Source organism: Anolis carolinensis, unplaced genomic scaffold (assembly GCF_035594765.1).
Source record: "Anolis carolinensis isolate JA03-04 unplaced genomic scaffold, rAnoCar3.1.pri scaffold_9, whole genome shotgun sequence".
NCBI lineage: Eukaryota > Metazoa > Chordata > Lepidosauria > Squamata > Dactyloidae > Anolis > Anolis carolinensis.
Window position 1 is genome coordinate 12,745,370 of NW_026943820.1, and position 24,242 is coordinate 12,769,611.

The 24,242-nt window shown below is 39.1% G+C and overlaps 1 protein-coding gene across 1 annotated transcript in view; it reads left to right on the forward strand.

Moving 5' to 3' along the window:
• itfg1 (integrin alpha FG-GAP repeat containing 1) overlaps positions 1–24,242 on the forward strand; it is a 157,564-nt gene that overhangs the window by 24,467 nt on the left and 108,855 nt on the right. Inside the window, exons 7-8 of the mRNA XM_003222926.4 lie at positions 14,403–14,464; positions 21,713–21,812. Coding sequence (XP_003222974.2) covers positions 14,403–14,464; positions 21,713–21,812 — 162 coding nt within the window. The remainder of the gene's footprint in view (positions 1–14,402; positions 14,465–21,712; positions 21,813–24,242) is intronic.

Below are 24,242 nucleotides of genomic sequence, written 5' to 3' on the forward strand. Positions count from 1 at the left end.
CCTGTTGCATAGGCCTTCACCCCTTGCATAGCCAGAAGGTAACATCATTTGGATGAGATATATTTACTACTAAATTTGTCATAAATTTCTCAGTAGATTCCTCTATAAATATCTCTGTGGCATAGAGTATCTAATTTTTATGCCCTTAGTGCTACAAATGCAGGGCAGCTCTGGGCACAGTGATGAGACTGTGAAGTTGAAAATAATAGGACCACATGTTCCCATAATGAGTAGCTTACTAGGCTGATGTTATTTTCTGTTGACCTGTGTAAAATCCAATTCTATTACCTCTAAAGATGCTTAGGAGGTGATGGTTTTAAATTGCCATCAATTTGGCTTCATAAATGAGAAACCACCAAGTCACCCTGTTGTCAACAGCTCTGCGTAGATCTTGCAAACTCAGGATTGGAGACTGAGTCCCTTCACCTGTAATGGCTTTCCTTTTTCCCCAGCAGCCTTCTATCTCACCAAGCATCATTGTATTTTTAATGAAATTTATCTTCTTTTATGCACAACCATCTCCATTCAGTCATCTCGAATCCAAGCCAATGTAAGCTCCTCCTTTTTCTCCCAGCTACACCTGTGGTTTTTCCAAATACAGTTGGACCTCCACATTTGTGCATTTGACCTTTGCAGATTTCATTATTTGAGGATTTGATTGATATGTTTTCACCAGTTGATTGTAGAATTGTGCTGGAGGACCTAGATAGAACACTTCTCTAGGCATTTGTAGTTCCTCTAGAATGATTCTATCAGAAGTTGACCATAGAGTCAGGAAGGAAGACCTTGAGATTCCTAAAGAGATGTTTTCTCAGATAGAAAAATAGCACAAGGAGGCCGCTCCAAAGCCTCTTCTTCTTCATTCACACAGTCGTCTCCAACTCTTTGTGACTTCATGGACCAGTCCACGCCAGAGCTCCCTGTCGGCTGTTGCCGCCCCCAGTTCCTTCAAGGTCAAGTCAGTCACTTCAAGGATACCATCCATCCATCTTGCCCTTGGTCGGCCTCTCTTCCTTTTCCCTTCCATTTTCCCCAGCATTGTGATCTTTTCCAAGCTTTCCTGTCTTCTCATGATGTGGCTAAAATACATCTTTGCCTCTAGTATCCTTCTCTCCAGTGAGGAAACGGGCATTATTTCCTGGAGGATGGACTGGTTGGATCTTCTTGCAGTCCAAGGCACTCTCAGGATTTTCCTCCAACACCAAAGTTCAAAAGCATCTATCTTTCTTCGCTCAGTCTTCCTGATGGTCCAGCTCTCGCAACCATAGGTTACTATGGGGAATACCATTGCATACAAAGCCTACTTAAAACTATATGCCTCAATCGAAGCAAAGGAGTGCCCTTCTGAGCAAATCTGCATGGAACCATCTTCTAAAAGGCAGCAGTTGCAGGGGACTACAATACATAGTGGAAACTGTGCCTGAGTTCTAAACATAGGTTTGCTGTTGAAAAGATTCCTATCACCTTTGCCCAGTAATTGCTTCAAAGATGGTACATAAAGTTTTCAAAAGTCATCGAAAGGAAAATTAAAATCAAGTGAAGCTAATTAACCAGCACTAAAATGAAGAAAAGAAAATACAACAGTACTATAAAGACCAAAGTAATGACTGTTATTAAGCACAATTAAAAGCTTAAATTGCCATTAAGAGCTTGGGAAAACAGAGCCAACCTCTCCTTCTGTCCAGATGATAGTAATGATGGCAATACTTCGCCAAATCTCCTTGCAGAGAGCATTCTGCAGCCTGGGTGCAGATGGGGCACTAAGAAAAAGATGAATATAGAGCAAAATCTGCAAGGTATTTATGGGAAAGCATTGCAAATTTATTCCAGGTTCCAATGTTATCTAACCCTACCGTATTTTTAATTTGTCTTTGGCGGCCTCTTACGTAAAGTTATTGGTCTGCAAGCCGAATTTGTATTTTGTTTCATACCATCTTGTAATGAAAAGGAGTTGAGGAGGTGGCTTATAAACTACTGGGCAACTACCATATTTTTTGCTAGGCAGAAAGGAATTGAGCTAGTTAACAAAACCGTGCTATTGCTCATGTTGCGAGAGATGCTACCTGCATTACAATTAGTGATGCGCAGGGCAGAGTCACTGCCACCATTTTTCCTGCACTGTCTTTCCTCCACTGCCTCCTCACAGAGTCTCTTATGCAAAGCCCCTAACATCCCTTGAACAAACAGCCAGCAGCACATCAGTTTATCCCTTTGCACAGTGCTTACGTGGTGACAGAGATTTAAAAAGAAAAGCACACATTAAAATTTACATTGACTGCTGTTGAGTAAAATAGTTGCAGACAACCACTTAGCTCTCTTCCCGACACCCATTGCTTCAATTTATTCCAACAGGAGATATAGGATGTGACATTTACGGTACTTATTTTCCTTCATTACAGACGATTTAACTCAGCTCAATGAATTCTAGATGCAAACATTGTACTCCCAGAATCCATACTTTGTATGTAAAGAGGCTAGGAACCAAAAGGGCCAAGTGGGTAACTTTCCCAAAAAAATGAAAATGCTTGCTCTAAAATGCCTGTTCTCCTCTTTGCCGCCCAGCTCTTTGTTGTTTCACACCCATGGTGCCTTTTGAACTTTTATTCCAGGCCACTGAGAGTAACTTCACTGATTCGTATTCGGAGGTCACACATAGTTATAAGGGCTCTGAACACAGGCCTGCACAAAGTTTTCCCAAATGAGACGACAAAGCTTTCCTGCTAGAAATTACTGTGTGTTGTGCTCATTGATTTTATTGTGTACAAATAGAGCATCATAGCAATATTCTAAGCATTTTGTGCATTTGTCCTGCACTGTTCCAAGTCCATCATGAAAAAGTACAGCAAATACCAAAATTAAATAAAATAGATGAAAAGAACAATCACACAAAACCACACACTTAAAAAAAATGTTAGGCCACAATCCCGGTTGCTAATGGAAGTGAGTTTCTGGTAGCCTGTAAGATTCCTGGCTTCTGAAACCACACTGAATAAAACACCTTATGTAACATAGAAAATGAGGCAGAATTTGATGAGAGGTAGTTTGTCATAGCCTTCACCTCAGGCTGGGTCACCCAGAGGGTTTCCATGGCTAAGCAGGGATTTCAATACTGCCTTCTTCTCTCCATGGTGACCCCGCAGTTGGAGGGCTCTCTCCACATATCCACTGGGTATAATAAGGCTCTCTCCCAAATTAAAATGTCCTTTGCTCACCAAATTTCTAACATTGCAGTATCCTATAGTTTCAATTCAGCATTCAGTAAAGAAATGGCAAAGGAAAGATTACAGATGGACTGTAAAGAAAGTAAATATAAACATTCAATTTTCAATTTCTAGCGCTTTGCAGTGTTAGAAATTTGAAGGCTGGAGGAAAATGACATTTGGGTTGAGAAGAAGAATTCTTGCTTGAGGAGGCAATGCTCTCATTTTGCCCCCCTCCCAATAGCTATCCCCCCCCCCCCCCAATGTGTTAGTACTGGGAAGTGTTATGTTTCATTTTCTTGTTTGTTACTCTACTGCAACCTTCCATAACCTCATGCTTTTCCAATGTTATAGACTTTCATCTGCCTCCAGTGAATGGGGACATGAGGGTTGTTAATATTACATTTTAAAATATGTGCTGTAGGATACCCAGAAAATATTCTGTTTTTAAAAGGATACATACTTTAATGAGACATCCCTCTCTCTTTCTCTTTCCTTATAATTAAGAATTAGTTGGTTTTTAGATAGATAGATAGATAGATAGATAGATAGATAGATAGATAGATAGATAGATAGATATTAGATCCATGAGTAATACAGTTAGATTATATGCAAAGGATTAGTGTTTTGCTTATGTTTGGATATTTTCTCTCTCTCTCTCTCTCTGTGTGTGTGTGTGTGTGTGTGTGTGTGTGTGTGTGTGAGAGAGAGAGAGAGAGAGAGAGAGAGAGAGAGAGAATCAGATCTAGAATGTAAATGAGAAGTTAATTGGCTTTCTTATAATAATGTTTAGCTTATGAAGTGTTGAACATAAAAATAATGAATTTCTAAAGCCTGCTGGTGTGGAGTGAGGCTTCTTCCGTAGCTCATGGCAAAACTACAAATTGTACACCCAGAATAAATGATCTTTCCAGTGCTTGGCGCCATGCTTTAAATGTGAAAATCCGAGAGGAGAAATCCCAGTTGATCAGCATAATTGGAAACATAATTCATCTGCAAAGAATTCAATTAATGCCTATAAGTTTAAATGAAAAATTCAGAATTAAAATACAAGCATTGCCTGTATTGTCCATAGGTTGCAGTTAGCTATGCTCAATATAATCTCTATTGATGCAGTGTTTAATACTTAATGGCATAAATCTATCAAAGTTTGAAATATTGTTCTAAAGCTTTGCTATAAAAACCTGAAATCAACAGTAGTCTTGTGTCTTAAATTTCTTTGAAATATAGTCTCTTTGGGCTGTGTTTGTATGTAGTTAATTGTATAGTTTGAGAGCAAGCTGTGCTTAACATTGAACATTCAGCTGAGGATTTCCTTGGGTCAGTGGGCAATATTTCAACTGTTGGTTTTGTAGTGGCTGGATAGTGTTGAACTCGCCAGATGGTTTGAGGCCAGATATTCCCTCTGAAGTCCCCATCTGTAAATGGGCTTATTGATGGACTACTTTAGACATAATGCTGTAGTCTAGCATTCAGAGAGAAAGATGAACCCCCCTCCGAGTTCCTATGCCCTCTGACCGTAGATAATGTTTTCATTTCTGGTTTAGTTTAACCCGAATTTGCCATGTCTTCCAGCCTCAGACAAACTGTGACTTTACTTTATCTGAAATGAGGATGTCATGTTATATGGTCTAGAAATTTTAGACAAAAAACAAGCAACCAAAACATGTGGGTCAATGAGAAGAACTGCATCTTAAATCTTATTTTTAAAAAAGGAACCATCTCCTTCTCTGACTAGAATGATGAAAGGCAAGAGCTTACTCCATCCCAGAAGGACCTCAAAGAAGCACCAACCCTTCTACTCTTTACACCGTGGCACTGCTTCTGGCCTTTTTGAATGCCTTGGAGAGCAATTATACTTTCCTTTCTCTACAGAATGTTCCTCTACTTATCTACAGATCATATTAAAATCCATAGAAACCCCCGGTGATGCAATGTGCCGGCAGGACTGCTGACCAAAAGGTTGGTGATTTGAATCCAGGGAGTGGGATGAGCTCCCATCTGTCAGCTCCAGCTTCACATGCAGGGACATGAGAGAAGCCTCCCACAGGATGGTAAAACATCCGGGCATATCCTGGGCAGTGTCCTTGCAGATGGCCAATTCTGACATGAAAAAATAAAATAAAATCCACAATTTTGGTCAAAACCCTGCCCCTTGACTTATACATGAGGTCAATTTAGAATAAAATAAAATAAGTTTAAATTAAATGCTTTCCCCAGCACACACCACAAAACAACACACCCCTCCTTCCACACCCCAACCACCCAATGCCACATCAGTGTGAAACCATGGAGTTCAACATAGCTACAGCTCAAGGATAAAAGCTATCTATCAGTCTGTTTGTCCTTGTCTTTGTTATCCTGAACCATCTGCCAGATGACAGTAATTCAAAACAAGAATATCCTGGATGAAATGGATCCCCAAGAATGTTCTGAGCTTTCTTAAGGCTGCAGGACCTAGAAAGTTCGTCCAAAGAGGGGAGAGGGCAACCAGTGATTCTTATATGTAGTATATAAGGTACTTAGATTTTTCTTTTCTCTGATGGCAGACATTTTCAACCTAATCAATCCCTGCAGTGCAAATCGAAGGCTGGGTGTTTGTACACACAGTAAACTGAACTTTGTTATCTCCTGCTGCTTTTTTAAAAGTAGTTTGTTTATTTATTTATTTTTAGATGGTGAAGCCTTTGCTTGGTGGTGTATGACATTATTTTATTCTCTGCGTGCTTTAAATTATTTGTTTGGTAAACTGCTGAGAGCCTTTATTGGCCAGCGAGGAAGGTGGTAATTTATTTCTAGGATTTATGAGTACATAAATGCTTTTGGAAATGAGGTGGAGGTTTGGAAAAGCTTGTCATACAGCACAGGTCAGCAGTTCAAAACTCGAAGAAGGGTAGAAAAATTGTATTGCATGTGTGCATGTGCCATTAAAATTGGCAAATATATATCTTTGGATGAAAGCCATTCACTCGTCAGGATTCAGGAGTGAAGTAGAGAATGTTGCACAAAAAAAGTAGATTGGAAAAAAATACATCTTATTTCATATGCTTTCTCTTTAGGGAAATATGAAAAAGAATTAAATTCTAAATGTAAAAAGTCCATTACTTTCATATCTTTAAAACATGAAATAACAATTCATCGACTATAATAAATTGTAAACATTTCATCCAATTTTCCGTACCACTCACCTGAAAAAAGCAATTTTAACACACTGTTTTTACATATTGTTTTTAAGCAGTTAACAATAAGAAGGGATGTAAGAGAAGTAAAAATACAACAGTTCTGATTTTGTTCCCAAATGTAACAGCCGTAATTATTGTTGCAAAAACAATTCTGCAGACAATTTGAAATCTGCCTCTGCTTTCTCCAAATTATACGGGAAATTAAAATTGTGTTTGGGAAGCACGTCAGCTAGCTGCTTCTCAAGAAGAAGAATATCTAACATAAACTCAAAGATATATTCCTTTTACATTTTTTCCCCTTTGAAGGTAGGGTGAACCTTCAAAGGAGGTTCTCAGGTGCTGAGAACCCTAAAGAGTTCGATTCTGGCGTTTCTTCATCTTCACTCTCTCCAAGTACATCGTCTTATGTTTTTGAAACTCAGACAGTCTTCAAAACCACTTTGCAAAATGGCATTGTAATCTAATATTTGAAGTGGGTGGGAAGTGGAGGTGAAAAATCCACCAGTCCGTGCCCTCAGCCAAAGATCATTGGCTATTATCTTGCCTTCACAATTTTAGGGATGTGACTCAACCAGTGTTTACCTGAAATAAGAAATTACAGATTATTATTACAAAATGAGCTTAACCTATACTATCACGACCTTGTATAGCTCTCATAGTCTCTGTCTCTGGTGTGTCTATGTAGAGGAAAAGCTGTTCCTATTACAGAAAAGCTGTTCCTATTACAGAAAAGCCCTAATTTAGTGTGTCATGTCAGTCACAAATGGCATCTAATATCAACTTGGGCTACTGAAAGCAAGGCAGCTTCCTAGATGTAGTTTGAAGTTGACTTGTTCCCATTAACCATTGGACTTGTTTCCACTAATCATTGCATGCATCCTACAAGCACCTCAATTAAATAGTTAAGAAACATGCCTATTTTATGTATTGTTTGTTTCTAGTACTTTGTCTTATGTTAACAAGTACTACCAAATTGGCTTGTGATCTTAAAACAGTGGTTCTCAACTTGTGGGTCCCCAGCTCGTAAACTGGCTGGGTTTTCTGGGAATTGTAGGCCAAAACACCTGGGGACCCACAGGTTGAGAACCACTGTCTTAAAACAATGTAAAACTGTATATAGCAGATCAATATAAAATGGTTTTGTTTTTAAATGGAAAATGAAAAAATGCTTAAATTACAGCCAAATCAAGGTCAAATACAAACAGAGCTGGCAAAAAATATTTTAAGCTAAACAAGTGCAGTTCAGTATGGAAGATTTGCACAATTCCCAATGCAAGATCCACTAAGATTTCCCCATAAAGGTGTAGGAATGAAAAATATGTGGCCTTCTAAATGTATGTAAAGGATTTCTTGCACCTCGGAAATGGAGATAATGAAATTGGTAGCATAAATTTTCATAGACTAAATATACTTCCTCAGAGGTGTTACATCATTCCTTTGGATTCCTGACTAACCGAGCCCTAGGGGAGTGGCGGCATATAAGTTTGAAAAATAAATAAATAAATAAAACATGACTATGGTCCCTTCTACAGTGCAATATAATCCAGATTATCAAATCAGATAATCCACATTATCTGCTTTAAACTAAATTATATAAGTCTACACTGTCATTCTGCCTTCTCAGGGTATCTAAAATTGAAGATGGATACCACTTGCTTCCCAAACTGCTTTGCAATAAGCAGTTTTATTCTCACATTCTAGTTTTGTCCTAAGCTTGGAGCCAGTTAAGTGATTTATGTTGGAAGTTTAAGGCTGACACATCTGAAAAATCTCTCATTCTATTTCCTTTGCCTTGTTCCAGAAAACAAAAGAGGAGCAAAGCAAACCAATCTCCTCTTAAGAGAAGAGGGAAAGGCAAAACACATTACAGGAGATGGAACAGGCGTCTGTCTTTATAGGAGACTCTGCATTGTTAACTCAGTAAACCCTTTATACATTTAAATTATCATCTGTTGGCTCTTTTTAGTTTCACCCTTTTTCTTTCTCCCTTTTTTTAAACAATACATTTATTCCTCCCACACACCAACTAGCTAAACACATGCTTTGTTTTATTGCTAAGCTGCCTGACATTACAGCCATTGTATTGTCGGTTGGCTTGAAGAAAAGCAAACCTTGTCTGTATTTGTTTTGAGGATGCTTATTACTATTCTGCTCCTTTTATTTTGTAGAGATGTTCTTTGAAACAAATTTTACATAGTTGAAGTGCTGTTGGTTGTTAAGTTACTTTTTGATCTGCCTCCATTTCAACAGTAAAGAGAAGGGAACCTCATCTTTCATTGAACAAATGGGGTAACTATGGGGAGGCAGATGAGAGGCTTGTCCTTCAGTGAGAAAAATCATCCAAGTATCTTGCATTGCAGTGACTTTAAACTTCAGGAAAGCATTTAGACATATAATGTATGTACTCAAAGGAAAGGAGCAGGCAGTGCTACCAAGGGAGCAAAGATAAGTGTTCAATTTTTATTTCTCACATTACAATGCTGAAAATACAGGAACTGAAAGGACATTTCATTGGGCAGAATAATTCTTATTTGAAGGAGCAATGCCCTCATTTCTTCTGCCACAACCATACCATGGAAGTAAGACTGTTTGAAGATCTGCTGCAGGCAGATATTTTTGGACTTCGAAGTCCTGTAATCCCTATTGGATATGGACATGTCTTACTGTTGGGGTATGCTGTCATGTCCCTTTATTACTAAGTAGCCCAAACTTTCAGAGCTGTTGTTCAATCAGACACTGAAGGCAAGGAGTGGGTCAACAGGTTTATTTGATCCAATCACCCTGCTGGGTGAACAGAAGAAAGTGCCACACAAAACCAAACGCAGCTCAGTTTTATGGTCAACACCTTGAGCATGCTCACAGGCTATTTTGGGGCTATTTCTCCGATTTGTGCCTCATCTCTATCTTTTCCTTCGGTTCCCATCTGGCACAATGTCTTATTAGTATTCCTGTACCAGCTTTTCCTCAGCAACCAATTCCCCCTCCTGTGTCCCCCCTCTTGCGCCAACTTGTTACTAGGCATTTCCTTTTTGAACTTTCCACCTTGTCTGAACTCTGCTTTGGTGGGTAATTTTCCACTATCTTGACCCTATCCTCTTCATTGTGGTGACTGATGGGAGTCCAATATCTGTATGGCCAAATGTTCTGAAGCCTAATCTACCACATTTAGAAAGTAAAACCCAAGAGATATCGGTATCACTCTGAACACTTCCGAGACTACCCTGGGACTCAAAAACAATGGGGAATATCTTTAGAGAATGTATCTCTCTATTGTTGAAAAGTCTCTGCTGTGTGCTTCCAAGGGCAACTGGCAATACTTGAGTTTTCTTTTTAAAGTCATTTTCAGCTTGGCACTTGGATATTGAAAGAAAGAGCAGAGAAAAAGTTTGGTTTTACTTAGAGATCTTTGAGATAGCTGCAGTGGACACATTTCTGTTGTTTTAGGGCTAATGACAGCAACATTCTTGGAGTGAACCTTCTTTACCATGGATGGTTTTGTGCCGGTGGTTTTTCTCTCAATCCCTCACCAATAACATATGACATTGAGCAGGTTTCTTTGATCACACAGATCTTTTGGGTTTTGCCATCTTGTTGTAGATTTGAATCCAGTTACTATTCTTTGAGTAGACTCATGAAATCACTTGCTAAATGGTAAATTCATAGGCAAGTTTCATTGATTTCATGGGATCTACTCTAGGTAGGATTTGAGATGTAAAATCTCTAGAATTTTTGAAGCAGTGGGGGGGGGGGGGAGAGAGATTTTTGGGGAATTTTAGGACATGACATTTTCAGATTTTTGTATAATGGGAGATTAGCACCCTATGCCGGTTGAACATCTTACCTTTTTTTCTTTAGGAGCATAGAAAATTCTATGTATGATTTGATTTTACATGAAAAACTACACAGTTTATTCAAACAAAAATTACAAATTGAGTGTACACTTCTAAATTTTTTGTTACAAAAAAGTTCCCAAATGGTAAGGAACCTCTTTATTTTATTCTGATGTATGGGTTCTTTTTTCTTTTTTCTGATATTTTATGGCCTTTATATAAATCTGCTCAGATTTTAAGAATTTAAGGGTGCATCCAGTGGCGGTGCTCTGGTTATAGAGATGCATCCTCCGCCCTGTATTGTACCTTAACAAAAAGCTGATCAATTTTAACTTATTTTTAACCTTCATTATAGTGCATTCTATTTTATGTTGCCCTTAAAGGACCTTAGAACGGATTTTCTCGCAATGCTGTATTAGACACCCAGCTGCTTTAATTTGCTGCCATATCAATCTCAGTGCTCACATTTAAACATGTGTAAGGATTAAATACATATTACAAACTAGATGAAGCAAATTATCAGTTTAGGGCTTTTCATTTATATTAACTGTGTAAAATAACTGACATATGTTATTATGCTAACATAATAAATGAAGCTGCAGCAAGGCTTTTATGGCACCGCTATATGAGAGCTTGTTTTGCCATAAGAATATTTTTGAGTTTCAATATGCAGTTGCATCAGTTATCAAATGTAAAAGCCTTAGCCACTTGATGTAGGGTTAGTAGAGGTTATGTGTGTGTCAATGTATGTGCTCACACACACATACATTATTCGCTTGCAAAGAAATAAAGAATTAATTTCAGAGTTCTAGGTATGGCTTGTAAATTTTCCTGGTAGGCATTTCATTGCCTAACCATTGAAACTGGTAGACTTTTGCACTCGTAAAGTGTTTGTGTTAACTACAATAGAGTTTAGGTAGTAGTAAAATTTTACTTTGGATTGTGTTTATGAAGAAGGAAGGCATTTCATAGAATCATAGAATCATAGAATAGTAGAGTTGGAAGAGACCACATGGGCCATCCAGTCCAACCCCCTGCTAAGAAGCAGGAAATCTCATTCAAAGCACCCCCGACAGATGGCCATCCAGCCTCTGCTTAAAAGCCTCCAAAGAAGGAGCCTCCACCACGGCCCCGGGGAGAGAGTTCCACTGTCGAACAGCTCTCACAGTGAGGAAGTTCTTCCTGATGTTCAAGTGGAATCTCCTTTCCTGTAGTTTGAAGCCATTGTTCCGTGTCCTAGTCTGCAGGGCAGCAGAAAACAAGCTTGCTCCCTCCTCCCTATGACTTCCCTTCACGTATTTGTACATGGCTATCATGTCTCCTCTCAGCCTTCTCTTCTGCAGGCTAAACATGCCCAGCTCTTTAAGCCGCTCCTCATAGGGCTTGTTCTCCAGACCCTTAATCATTTTAGTCGCCCTCCTCTGGACGCTTTCCAGCTTGTCAACATCTCCCTTCAACTGTGGTGCCCAAAATTGGACACAGTATTCCAGGTGTGGTCTAACCAAGGCAGAATAGAGGGGGAGCATAACTTCCCTGGATCTAGACGCTATTCCCCTATTGATGCAGGCCAGAATCCCATTGGCTTTTTTAGCAGCCGCATCACATTGTTGGCTCATGTTTAACATGTTGTCCACGACAACTCCAAGGTCTTTTTCGCATACACTGCTGTCAAGCCAGGCGTCCCCCATTCTGTATCTTTGATTTCCATTTTTTCTGCCGAAGTGAAGTATCTTGCATTTGTCCCTGTTGAACTTCATTTTGTTAGTTTCGGCCCATCTCTCTAGTCTGTCAAGATCGTTTTGAATTCTGCTCCTGTCTTCTGGAGTGTTAGCTATCCCTCCCAGTTTTGTGTCGTCTGCAAACTTGATGATCGTGCCTTCTAACCCTTCGTCTAAGTCGTTAATAAAGATGTTGAACAGAACCGGGCCCAGGACGGAGCCCTGCGGCACTCCACTTGTCACTTCTTTCCATGATGAAGACGACGCATTGGTGAGCACCCTTTGGGTTCGTTCGCTTAGCCAATTACAGATCCACCTAACCGTAGTTTTGTCTAGCCCACATTTTACTAGTTTGTTTGCCAGAAGGTCGTGGGGGACTTTGTCAAAGGCCTTACTGAAATCCAGGTACGCTACATCCACGGCATTCCCTGTATCGACCCAACTCGTAACTCTATCGAAAAAAGAGATCAGATTAGTCTGGCATGACTTGTTTTTGGTAAATCCGTGTTGACTATTAGCAATGACCGCATTTGTTTCTAAGTGTTCGCAGACCACTTCCTTAATGATCTTTTCCAGAATTTTGCCTGGTATTGATGTGAGGCTGACCGGACGGTAATTGTTTGGGTCGTTCTTTTTTCCCTTCTTGAAGATAGGGACCACATTCGCCCTCCTCCAATCTGCTGGGATTTCTCCCGTTCTCCAAGAACTCTCGAAGATAATTGCCAGTGGTTCTGAAATAACTTCCGCTAATTCCTTCAATACTCTTGGATGTAGCTGATCTGGTCCTGGCGACTTGAATTCGTTTAGAGTGGCCAGGTGTTCCTGGACAACTTGTTTCCCTATTTGGGGTTGGATTTCCCCCAATCCTTCGTCCATTCCATGTTGCTGAGGTTGAAGATGGCTTTCTTTTTGTGAGAAGACCGAGGCAAAGAAGGCATTAAGTAGTTCTGCCTTTCCCCTGTCCCCTGTCGCCATCACCCCATCTTCTCCTTGCAATGGCCCTATCGCCTCCTTTTTCTTCCTTTTTCTACCAACGTAAGCAAAAAAGCCTTTTTTATGTCCCTGGCAAGCCTGAGCTCATTTTGCGCTTTAGCCTTGCGAACCTTTTCCCTACAGGTGTTGGCTATACGTTTGAATTCTTCTTTGGTGATTTCTCCCCTTTTCCACTTCTTGTGCATGTCACTTTTGAGCTTTAGCTCAGTTAGAAGTTCTTTGGACATCCATTCTGGCTTCTTTGCACTTGTCTTATTTTTCTTCTTTGTTGGCACTGTTTGCATTTGCGCCTTGAGTATTTCACTTTTGAAAAACTCCCATCCATCCTTAACTCCCTTGTTTTTTAATATCGGCGTCCATGGAATGCCGCTCAGTAATTCCTTCATTTTTTGGAAGTCAGCTCTCTTAAAGTCCAGAAAGCGTGTTTGACTTGTCTTAGTTTCAGCATTCCTTCGTATTGCAAACTGCAGGAGCACATGGTCACTTGCCCCTAAGGATCCAACCACTTGTCATCTGCCAACAACTATAAAATGGAAAGGCAAAGAATACTATGATGACTACTAATGTGTATAGATTCTCAAACTGAAATATAAAAAAGCATGGGTTGAATGAATAGATAATTATGACAGTTGGATAAAGGAATATTCCATTTTAGACACAAGACACTTCTGCATATCTGATGCTGGTGAGAAAAACAAGGATGGCCCTTCTGTGTGTCTCCTTACATGCGTTTTTAAAACACTTGGCTCACAAAAACAGAATTCTGTCCTTTTGTCTGATGGACTATAGCTTTAAACAGTGAAGTAGCTCATCAGCTATGTTTTGTACTGTTGTTTCATGCCTGTAACGTATATTGTCTATTTCTCTCTTGTTCTTGAAAACTTCCCTTTTAATTTCTTCCCTGAGCTCTGGTTTTGATGAAAACCAAAGTTTGCAAATAAGCTTGACAAGCCTTCTAAATCAGAAACTGGTAACCAGGCCCTATCGTGATTCCCAGCTGGGATAGGGAGTAACAAGGACAAAGAAGAATTTGCCATCTTGATTGTAATGAAAACTAGAATTTCCTTAGAGTCTGAAGTCATGGAGAGAACTAGAATGCATCTCCAAAAAGCAACCAGTATCTATGTGCTGTCGAAGGCTTTCATGGCCGGGATCACAACCTCTAAGGATGCCTTCCATAGGTGAGGGCGAAACGTCAGGAGAGAATACTTCTGGAACATGGCCATACAGCCCGGAAAACACACAAAAACCCCAACCAGTATCTGTTTTGGCGTTACATGGAAAATTCGCTTCTATATATGTGTTTCAGTGAAGTGAAGCGTGTTGGGATTCTAACAAGAGCTGTGCATTTCAATACCCATTGAGCTAACATAATTATCTCAAGCTGAAAACTGTCTGGTTGAATTAAATGCCCAAGTGAAATATAATTTAATGCAGGTCTTAGCCTTCTACTGACTTCTGCCCATTGTATTATTACAGATTTGTTTCTCACAACGGTATCAAATGACAAACAAATTCAGTTTGAAATATGGGAAAATCAGGTAAGACACTTTTCGTAATGTATGTGTTTTCAAGACTTGAGAAGCAACAGTGGTCTGATGGTACTGGTGAAAAGACTCATGATAGCAAATCGTTTGAGCCTTGCTTCCAAACATGTGAATATTGCTTTGCGGTGATTCCTCCCTCTGCAGAATTTTAGCTTGACTGCCAATTAAGCCACTCAGTCTGCTTTTAATGTATGTGTTAACAGGACTCCTGTCGTGATGTCATCTGTTGTGTAAATTTACTGGCATTTAATTTGTCAGCATGATGGCTTACATAGAAAAAAATGTTTCAACATAGTACATTTTCCTTGTTGCCTCCAGGGATCTATACCATTCAAACGTGGCTGGTTTTTTTCCCCTATTGGAAAAAAATCAGGGGAGATGGTTTGGAAAATGGTTGACGTTTCTGCCTTGCTACTTAATTCCCAGGGAGACCCTGCAATGCAGCTTGTTGCATTGCAAAATGGAAAGGATCTGTCGGCTTTCAGAGGTCAAGTGGCAAACTGCGAAGCCAGCTGAGGTCTTGTAATTTCTAATCAGGAGAGGAATAAAATGTCAAGAGGAAACAAATCAATTTGATTAAGTAAATCAGAAGTCCAAAGTCTAATGTAAAAGAGAGAAAAAATGGTGTGAAAGCAGAGTTCTTGTGATGACTCATGGGCCTTGTAGTCCTGTTCCTAGTACTATTGTGGCAGACGAAGAGGAAAACATGGGATTTTCGCCGGTTCAGCCAGAGCCGGAGCCTTTTCACCTGCAGGATGTTGACGTTTGCCCTCAAGAATTCAGCCAAACAGGCCTTGGGCAGAACTCCCCCCCCCCCCCCCCCCCGTTTTCCAGGAGGGAAAATTATGCTAAAGATAGGGGAGCCAGGGAGGCTAATCGCAGAAGCCTGAGAATCGCTGCCAAACAAATGGCTGATTAGGTCTGCTTCCCTTGGGAAATTCTAAGGAGTCATGCATCTGGACAGAGTTGGGTTTCGTTTCTCGTTCTCTAGGGAAAGAGTTCTGTTGGCGGGAAAACGAGACCCAATATAGGTGTTTGTCGCAAGGGAAACTTTGCGGAGTCAATTGATCAGCTTGAGGAGAGAGATCGTGTGTGGACTTCGTAATCCCTGTTCCCTGCTTCCCGGATCAAGTTTCAAGTCTTGCCTTGTCTCACGGTTTTGCCACGGACTTTGTTTCATGCTTCATGTTTGCCTCGTTTTAAGTCTTGGATCAAGTCAAGAATCAAGTTTATTTCCAGCCTTGTTGTCAAGCTTCATTGGACTATAAAGACTTTGTTATTTCCCCACACTATTGCTTGGCAAAGTGTGTGTTTCGGTCAAGTGGATTACCACTTTGAACTCTAATATCTTATATTGGACAATACATTTCTGGACTATATTTGGCCTTATCTGAAAGGTCTGCTTCTGAACTATATTCTTCACTTGTTTTTATTGATTTTATATATTTCTTTAATAAAGATATTAGATAGAGACTGGCCTCTGTGTAAGGTTATTGGTGCTCTGCAGCCTGGGTCCTGACAGTTCTGTGAGGGCTTTTTTCAAATTGTGCAAGCATTAGCACACATTTTTCCAAGGCCTGTAGATGTGCTACTATTTTTCAAGCAGTTGTATACAGTGTTCCCTCACTTATCACGGGGGTTCTGTTCCAGGACCACCCGTGGTAAGTTAAAATCCGCAAAGTAGGGACGCTATATTTGTTTACAATCTCACTGGCAAGTAGAGATTCTGTCCCTTCCTCACCTCTTAAGCATGTGAGCTTGAGGCAAAAACAAAGCTGCTTCAGTCTCCTTTTCTCTTCCTTCCTTCTCCTTAGGAAGGAAGTAGAAAGAGGGATTTATAATATTATTTTATGATTTATACTATTTTAGTGTTTATTCAAAAACCGCAAAACAGCGAATCCGCAAAAAGCAAACTGCGAAGTAGCGAGGGTACACTGTAATTGTAAACTGCATTGGATTCTCCTTCTTTATTCATAATTAGTTGTGCCTGTGCACAGCATTATTTGCACCAACAGTATGACATGGTTGGATACGTCTCCATGTGTTCAAGTGTTTGTGTGTTATTTTTTAAGACAGTGTGCCAGTTGTTTTTGATTTCCTGCCAGCCACCAGTCCCCCTTTTTCCAGACTGATGTCATTATTCCTCATTGATTCTGTGCTCTCTTTCTGTCACAATATATTAAGTCCTCCTGTTGAATCTGCATACCAAAAGCACAAATCATTTTGGGGCTTTTTTTTTAAAAAAAAATGGAGGAATGGTTGCTTGAATTACATTTTATAACATCGTTCCACTTACTGCATGATATTAAAAAGTGGCTGCCAAAAAGTAACAAAGCTATCTGTTTTAAAGGAGGGAAAGATCTTATGATTCTGTACCGTTCTTGGATCAGAGTTTTTTAGTTTGTCTTTGTGGAAGGGCCAGTGTGCCAGGTGTGTGGTTGTTCTTATTTTTTTTATATAATACAATTCTCCGTCCCTTCCTTGTTCCCTCCATCCCTCCCCCTCTCTCTTTTCATGCTCATGCGCAACTATAGAAATCTTGTGGAAAGGGGACATAGTGCAGTATTTTGTTGTCTTTCTTGCCACTGAATGCCCTGCCACTATCTCTAAAGCAATTTTTAGTTCCAGGATAGGGCTTGTTTCAAAAGAGGTAGTGATCAGAAGTTATTTATGGTTGTATTTCTTCATTTGAAAAGACATTTTCTAGGCCTAAAAGCAGTTTTTGTTGACCTTACAGCAGCCTATGACACAGTACAACATAGAAAATGCTGCATAAAGTCTACCATATTACTCGGTACCATGATTTTACGAAATCTATCCAGACTCTCCTAGAAGGAGTTTTAATGCAGGAAAAGTAGATGGAGGAGGCAAAATAATGGTTTACCTCAAAGCAAGGTTCTTGTACCGACCTTGTTTAACATCTTTACTAACAATCAGCCACAGTCACCACTCACAAAGAGCTTTATATATGCTGATAACCTTGGCCTAACAATATAAGCAAAAGTCGAAAACCAACTTACTAATGCCCTGAAAGATCTCTCCAGCTACTACAAAGATAACCACCTACAGCTTATCCCTGCCAAGACACAAGTGTGTTCTTTCCATCTGCATAATCGTGAAGCCAACAGAAAATTTAAAGTTACTTGTGAAGGCTCGAACACTGCTCCCACCCTAAATATCTCGGCATCACCTTAGACCAAACACTAACATTTAGGAAACACTGTGCAACCACCAAGCACAAAGTAACTGCACGCAATAACATCTTGTGGAAACTTACTGGTAAACATGGGGTGCAGACCCAAAATTAATATGAAGATCAGCCCTGGCCTTGTCTTTCTCAATTGCTGAGTATACCTTCCCTGTTTGACCCAAGTTTGCCCATGTGAAGCAGGTGAATATAGCATTGAATTAGACATGTAGAATAATCACAGGATGTCTCAAACCTACACCTGTTGATAGACTCTATAAGCTAGCTGGCATTGCCCCCCTGATGTGCAACCGGAAGTTGCTGCCAATTGCGAGAGAAATAAGGTTGAACACTGTGAAAGCTACCCACTGTATGACTATCAGCCTCCTCCCAGTAGACTTAAATCAAGGAAAAGTTTCATGATAACCACAACTCCTCTAAATGTTCCTCCAGCAAAAGCAAGAATATCCCTTTGGGCAGCAAAATCAGACAATTCCAATTGGTCCCTCCCCCCCTTCCCCTCCCCAAGGGACTTCCAAGAATGAGCAACATGGAAGTCCCTGGACAGACTCAGAAGTGTAGTGGGCAGATCAAAAGACAACCTGGTAAAATGGCACTACCTAGAAGAATTCTCCACCTTGTGCGATTGTGAAGCAGAACAAACAACTCATCATCTGTATGCTTGCCCAAAATGCTCTGCTTCATTCATAGAGGAAGAACTGTTTAAAGCTACATACATTACGGTTGCTGTTGCCCATTTTTGGTCTAAAATTATTTAGCTGCTTGTGCTTCCTTTATTTTATCAGTTTTATACTTATTAATTTGTGCAATGCTTTTGACATGAAATAAAAAAAACGGCATCAGAAAATGATGTCCCTTATATAAAACATCAAATTCAAGGTTTACTTTTTGGATATTTTAAATATATTTTCAAGCTGTAGGTGGTTGAATCCATGGATGCAGAATCCATGGATATGGAGAGCCAAGAGTAGTTTAACTTCAAGGAGCAGAGTTGGTTATATGATGCATAAAGGTTGCTCATTTCACAATATTCCCTTTCCTTTTCCATTTCTGCAAATACTTTACAAATTGCTGATCTGTTACTGGAACAAAGGACAGTCTTTTCTTTTCTTGCTCAGAGAGAACAGAGCAAACATCCCTATCTCTCTGAAAGTGGGTTTTTTAAAAAAGTGAAAACAAATGTGTCCTTGGTGACCTAGAAGTGTTGTAGGAATTAAACAATATTTAGAAGACAAATCCACATGATAATTTCCACATGACCTGAAAGTACATGAAAGCACACACTATGTTAATGGTGAAATGTAGTTTAAAAGGTAAAGTATTTTCAAAGCTACTGCAATCATCTTTATTTTATCATGAAGTTGTTCACATTCTTGTCCTCTTGTCTTGGATATAATTGTTTAAAATTGAAACCAATTTTGAATTACAATGAACCAACTTGAATGATTGTATCTAACTCCAATTGTATGTAACTCCAATTCTCCTCTCTTTGAGCAAGCTCTAACTAAACCTGGAAGTTTCTAATTCACCATTATTTCATTCATATAGCACCCACACAAGCCAGGATCTTAAATCAATTTCAGACCTTAGTTTAAGATCCTGTTTTGCTTGATGTCTAGCAATAATAGTTTCTCAGCTTCAATAAAATTGGATATTTTTCATATTCATACTGTTTAAGTTGATATGATAATATATGTGTATTATCAAAAACTTCATTTGCTGGGAAAGATCCTCCTATAATGAATAAGATTTGTCTTAAGACCCCAGTTATGCGACTTGCATAGTCAATGTTCAAACTCATCTCCAGCTAAAGCTATGTCTTGAAATGTGCCACATGCTGATGACCTATTTCCCAATAAATGCCTATTTGAGTTGACATAAACAGGAACCAAAATCTTTGCCTAGAGGTATATCGTACGAATCTGTAACCCAGTTTATATGTGTTATGTAACCATCCTTGGCTGAAATAGATGAATCCTGCCTTAGGTCAGGTGTGTCTGTTTGCATCTGAGACCACTGGATAAGGCTACAGATACAAAAACCCCTTTGCCACAATTGTAGAGGAGCGCATTTTATGCACATAAATACATCTGATTTTTTCTCCCCTTGTAGTAAGATGTCTTTTTCAAAAGCATATAATTAAATACCCTTTTTGTGAGCAGACTAGATCATAATAATATCAGTGCGATGATTATTTAGAAGGCTGTCCACCGAAGGGAATGGAAAGATATGCTAATCTAAATTCAAGAGACACTTATGTCTCTATTGAATGCGGCAAGAGATAGTGATCTAGTGTCATTTTTTAAAGACTAATGCAAGTCACATCAACGGAATCCTTATTTGACATAAGAGTTGTCAACCACTTTAACTGCTATGGCTCAGTGATATGGAATCCTGGGGTTTGTAGTTTGGTGAAGAACCAGTAGTCTTTGTTAGAGAAGACTGAAGACATTGTAAAACTACAACTCTCAGAATTACATAGCATTGAACCATGGCAGTGATGTGGTGTCAAACTGCATCCACACTGCTACTGTTTAATTATTTTTAAACTTTTGTATTGCTCTTTTTAAACTATCTGGTGGGGATAGATGTTAGCTAACTTGAGTCCCCAGGTTGACAAAGGCAAGATATAAATAAAGATGATGATGATGATGATGATGATGATGATGATGAGGATGATGATGATGATAATAATGGGATCTGCACGCATCATCTGAAAATACATCATCCAGTCCTAGACACTTGGAAAGTGTTCGACTTGTGATTTTGTGATACGAAATCCAGCATATCGATCTTGTTTGCTGTGTCATATAATTATAATAATAATTATAATAAAAGAACAATAACTTCTTCAATGTAGATGTACCCTCAGTTGCTATTTTTTTTTGTATCTGCACTGGAACCAATTCCCTGCAGAGACCAAGGGCTCACTGTATGAACATTGAGTATTGTGTCATGCAGAAGGTGTCAACAATAGTATTTTCACAGTGTCCCTTTAATAAACATAGATATCATGGACATTCTGGCAAAGCTAGCATTGCATTGAAAAGTCATTGTCCAGTCCAAGTCCAAGATTTTGGCCCTTAAAGAGTGCAGAGGATTGCAATCAGAATGGCCAAAAAGTACAGAAAAGCACAGATAACAATTGCTCAGACAGTGGTCATGTAAGAAAAAAGAAATTATACAGAACAACAAATCACTCAGCATCAATGCAGTGGTTGTCAGAGAATAGAACTGAACTTCTTGATGCAGCCTTCTTCAGCTGTTTCGTTAGCTGTTGAAGCATAACCGCTATGGTCAAAGACGGAGTGCCCACTATTTCATTATTTTTAATTGCTATTTTGTATGTACATGTTCCTTCACTACTATCTTTTTGTTGTTAATAAACAAGTCTAGCATTTGAGAAAATTAATGTAGATAACATAATCCAATGGATTGATTCATTACGGAGAATTTGTTTTCTTTGTTTACATGGGAGTCATTTTCCAAACTTATATTTCCCCAACATTTAATTAGGACAAGGTTTGTTTGTGCAATCCTCTGGAAGAAACACAGAAATTGGTAAATTATAAATCAGGTAGTGAGAAGCTTTGTAGCTTTCAGGGAAACCTAGCAGAGGCATATTATTTACTCATATGTTTTTCAGCAAATTGATTGAATTCACACTAAGTTTGCCCTGAGTGGAATGTGTGGACATTTTAACAGTCCCATAAGATATTTTTTATGGCTGGCTGGAAATACATTTTTTTTTAATATTACAAAACTGTAAGTTAACTTGGAATGTAATCTTAATAATAAAAGGATCGGCAGATCCTGAAAACACATAAATGCATCAAAGAGAGTTTATAAAACTCTAAACCACACTTGGAAATTTAGTGAAGAAGTATAAAATCAAGGTTCGAAAAGACAAGGCTCTAAAAAGTATTGTTTCGTGTATGTGCTCATGTTGAAATACATCTTACATTCACAAATGAAATGTTTATGGATTGGCCATTTTAATGTTTTTACATTTCTTTGTATTTTATGACTGACAGAATGGGAATTTTACAAAACCTACGCAAAAAAAACCTACATACATAAAGAAGAAACCTGAAGGTGCTGTCATCGTTGGTCAATCAGTCTTTGCAGATTTTGGTACGTTTTCTTTCTCCATTTCTCTTTAAAAAAAAAAAACGATGTCTGCGTAGATGTGGCTAAGACAAAGCAGACATGTAGAAGAACCTGTTTGTGAGTTAACAAATGAATTCACTGTTTCGTTGCACTCCTTTTTTGAAAACCTTCTACAATCATAAGTCATTCCTTTATAAGACGTTGCCAGATAAAGTACCTAAAAACTCTGATATGCATGGGAAGTATTTAAATTAATTAAAGTAGCTTATAGAAAGACGGATGAAACATGTCAACATGCTTAATGTTATAATTGCCGCTTATTTTTCTAAGCTTCTGAACAAAGAGTATACTCAATTTATATGTAAATCTAGTTTTAAGTTTTGTATAAGACTTTGTTGGGGGGTTTTGTAGTCAAGGACTAAATGCAGAATCGTTTTTCTATGTTTTTGAAACCTAATATGTTGCTGTTTCTAAAATGTTGATCTTGTATGTGTAATTTTTAGCTCCAGTTACATTTTGTATTGATTGTGGGGGATGTCCCTTACGCTTTATATAAATAAGAGAGTCCAGGAGCTTTCGGAAGAGTGACAGCTATTACAGAAAGGCTTACAAAGCAACACTTTCTCCATTCGTCTTGGAAGCACACACATGGTCTCTTGTTATATGCAAAATGTTCTGAGAGTGATCAGAAAGCAAGCTTTACATAGTATGGATTTTCATTGGACATCCAATGCCATGGTCTTTGCTATGTAAGTTTTATTTCCACTTCTCCAAAATGATTTCCTCACCGGTTCCGCCTTCCATTCAGTGACTTTTCAAGTTTTCCATAAAATCGCATGGATTTTTCAATCAAGCCCTGGACATTGACCTAACATCAAACACAAAAGTGTCTGAAGGCTGGATTTTAGACTCCAGAAAATGATCCACATCCTTTCTCTTCCTTGCATCCCATTCATCAGTGCATCAACTCTGGCTAATTTAATATACACATTTTAATATCAAAAAGGCTGAGTTGTGTCCAGGTCCAATGTAATGCTATGGGAATGGGAATCACTGGTGTGTAGGTAATCTTCCATATCAACATTGATTAGGAAGCCGCACAAGAGAGGGCATAGATTTCTACAGGTGTTAGTGTTGTTGTGTGTCTTCAAGTTGTTTCCAGTTTATGGTGACTATGGGGTTTTCTTTTCTTTACTTTTGCCTTTCATTGGTGCTAAGAGAGGACAACTTGCTCTCAGATACCCATTAAGTTTCCACAACTAAATGTATTTGAACCCTGATCTCCAATCATACAATCATAGAAAAGGCCACTATAGCTTGTCGAAGGCTTTCATGGCTGGAATCACTGGGTTGCTATGAGTTTTCCAGGCTGTATGGCCATGTTCCGGAAACATTCTCTCCTGTCACTTCACTGACATCTATGTCAGGCATCCATCCTCTGAGGATGCCTGCCATAGGTGTGGGTGAAACGTCAGGAGAGATTGCTTCTGGAACATGGAAAACTCACAGCAACCAAAGCCGCTATTGCCATCCACCCCAACCCCTTGCAATGCTCAAACCAGTATGCCATGCTGGCTCTCACATTGATACAATACTGAATTTAGACAATAAGATTTTATTTCCAAGGGAAATAAAGCAATAAAACTGTTGGATCTCTCCCTTTGGCTAACTAGACATTTTCCCTGGTTTCTAGATAGCTGCCATTTGCCCACCTTTGTTCTCTTGCCACAGACCTTCTACTAGCATTGGATCCGGCACCGTGGTTTCATGTCCAGGATAACCAGGATCTTAAAGTGTTAATATTGGCAGTCTTGTCAATGCCTAAAAATAGAGCTAAGCAAGACCATTGAATCCTGTTGTAGCTGCTGCTCTTCCATAAGCAGTTGCTTAAAAATATCCTCAAACATTCTCATGCTCTTTTGGCTGACCTTTAATTAAATATCATCTCTCCTGAGGGTCACTTGGGCTGCTCTCTGGTGTCGATTCTTTACAAACTATGCAAACAGCAACAGCACAAAATGAAAAATGATTATGGATCCTGGTTTGTTGTTGTTGCTGTTGTTTGTAGTAGTTTTCAATTAAGACGTTAATTAAAATGGAGGCAAGACTCAAAAGCCCATCTTTTAAAGAAAACTGCAAGAGTTGATGAGGGATTGGGGGAAGCCAAATAATCTCTATTCTCTTCTGCCCACGCTTCCTGCTTCTTGAGGTTTACGTTGTCCTGGCGCAGAAAGCTGCTAATGATTCCCCAAACGCATATGCTACTGGAAAATGCCATGAATGCTAATAAGCACAACGTATATGTCAGATACATTTATTTTGAAAGAAATGAAGAGAAGTAATCTGCAATGGAATTTCATCACACCAAGTGTTATAGCAAATAGCAGGGGATAATATCACCAAAGGGGACATTGCAATTTTAGAAATCTGCCACGCTTCAAGAAAGGGTGAATT